The 1,542-nt window shown below is 36.8% G+C and overlaps 1 protein-coding gene across 1 annotated transcript; it reads right to left on the bottom strand.

Annotated features, from left to right (window-relative positions):
* Positions 1-33: 33 nt before the first annotated feature.
* Positions 34-1,536, bottom strand: LOC111383200 (E3 ubiquitin-protein ligase RHF1A-like). The gene is made up of 3 exons (XM_023007280.1): positions 1,466-1,536; positions 1,085-1,180; positions 34-1,000 (listed from the first exon to the last, which is right to left on the bottom strand). Exons 1-3 carry the CDS (start codon positions 1,531-1,533, stop codon positions 616-618), a joined length of 549 nt encoding a protein of 182 aa, XP_022863048.1. The 5' UTR covers positions 1,534-1,536; the 3' UTR covers positions 34-615.
* Positions 1,537-1,542: the final 6 nt, after the last annotated feature.

The following is a 1,542-nucleotide window of genomic DNA, read 5'->3' on the forward strand; positions in this document are numbered from 1 at the left end:
AGAGAAAATAAGAAAATGCACAATCAAAAGATATGATACAGTTAAAATTCTTCAGGGCACAATTTTCATTGTCAATTCATATATTGACGCGTAAAACTATTTTACTGATAATAACCTAGTATATTGATCACCTTCCATTACCGTGATCCCAGAATGTTCCATGATTTTCAGAATAGTACTTTCAGCAAATGCTGCAATAGAGAAAATGTTCATTTTGCTGGAAGCAAATTTCAAAAGAAGCAATCTAAGAGGTTATATTCGAGTATGAAGAATTGAGCTAAAATCAGACCATGATGAAAATGCACGAAAAACACACTCGTAGGAAACAACTAAGAGGAAAGATGATTTCTTTTTTGCAACAATGTGAACTCATTGCATAAGATTAATGTACACAAGAATTAAGACAGCAAGAAATTTTGGCAAGGAAGACAACCTACAAACTTACGAGACAAGAAACATTATACCCATGGAAAATAGAGAAGCTTTTGGCATGTTAAAGTTTAGTAACTTGGATTGGATCACGGGGCAATTTTAAAGAAGAAAAATAAGCTATACATTCATCTATTGTGCAGTTCAGTCTTCTCTACATAGTGGAGACTTGTCAATCGTCAGTATCTATAAAGAAATAAGGAGTGAATTTTGCGAACCTCTGCAAGAAAAACTTCTATGCATCCTGGGAAGCTGTTGATGAGTAATAGAGGAGGGAACTGATTTCATGTGATCTTTAGTTTCCCTGGTATTTTGGTTAATAGCATGAACGTTTGTGTTGTCTTCTCCTTCAACTGGAGAGTTTGAAGTTCCAGGAGCATCACTGGATAAGGGAACAAAAACTTTAGCTTGTTTTGAGGTAAAATCCAGGCGACCAATCATCCTGGAAATTCCAGCAATGCCTGTGCTCATCTCGCGTTGAACTCCTTTACTTAGTTCCTTGACAGAGTCATTGCTTGCTATCAATTTTTCCTTAAAATCACGTGTACCTTTTGATATTGATTCCTTGTACCTATTCACATGACATAAGCAGGTGATATTCGGCATCTCTCAGATTAATACTAATATAAAAAAATCTACGTGGAAAACTCAGTACCTGGCTGAAGCAGTTGAAATTTTAGATTTAAGAGACGTTGAGAAAGCAAGCAACTCAGACGAGCTTGATCTCCAGGGACTATCAGATAGAGGTGGGCTGATAAGAACAATATCGGTTTAGTGGATGCATGACAAAATACAGAGTTCAGAAAAAGGAGATGTAAAGTTGGTGAGCGCATTAAAATGAAAGCATACTGCAACTAGCAGTAAACTATATGGCCTTACCATATCTAGCAGACTAGCACAATCAACTGATAACATTACACAGTGCCAGTGGATTTTGTTTGAGCAAATCTGAGATAGGGATCACAATGTTCTATGCCGAAAGGCCTCCTTTTGTGAAAATATCCAACATATATTATGATCGATAATTGATACTGACCTCTGCTTAACAGGAATCTGTGTGTTCTCTCCAACATTTGGTGGTGCAAATACAGAAGGCAGAACCATCGATGAGGT

This window comes from Olea europaea, unplaced genomic scaffold (assembly GCF_002742605.1).
Source record: "Olea europaea var. sylvestris unplaced genomic scaffold, O_europaea_v1 scaffold26253, whole genome shotgun sequence".
Classification (NCBI taxonomy): Eukaryota; Viridiplantae; Streptophyta; class Magnoliopsida; order Lamiales; family Oleaceae; genus Olea; species Olea europaea.

Bases quoted from the DNA above. Each gene is read 5' to 3' on its own strand.
- LOC111383200 (XM_023007280.1), bottom strand. From the start codon at position 1,533: ATGGTTCTGCCTTCTGTATTTGCACCACCAAATGTTGGAGAGAACACA. The intron at 1,181-1,465 runs GTCAGTATCAAT...TGTTCTTATCAG, and splicing joins CAGATTCCTGTTAAGCAGAG to CCCACCTCTATCTGATAGTC. The intron at 1,001-1,084 runs GTACTGAGTTTT...TCATGTGAATAG, and splicing joins ATTTCAACTGCTTCAGCCAG to GTACAAGGAATCAATATCAA.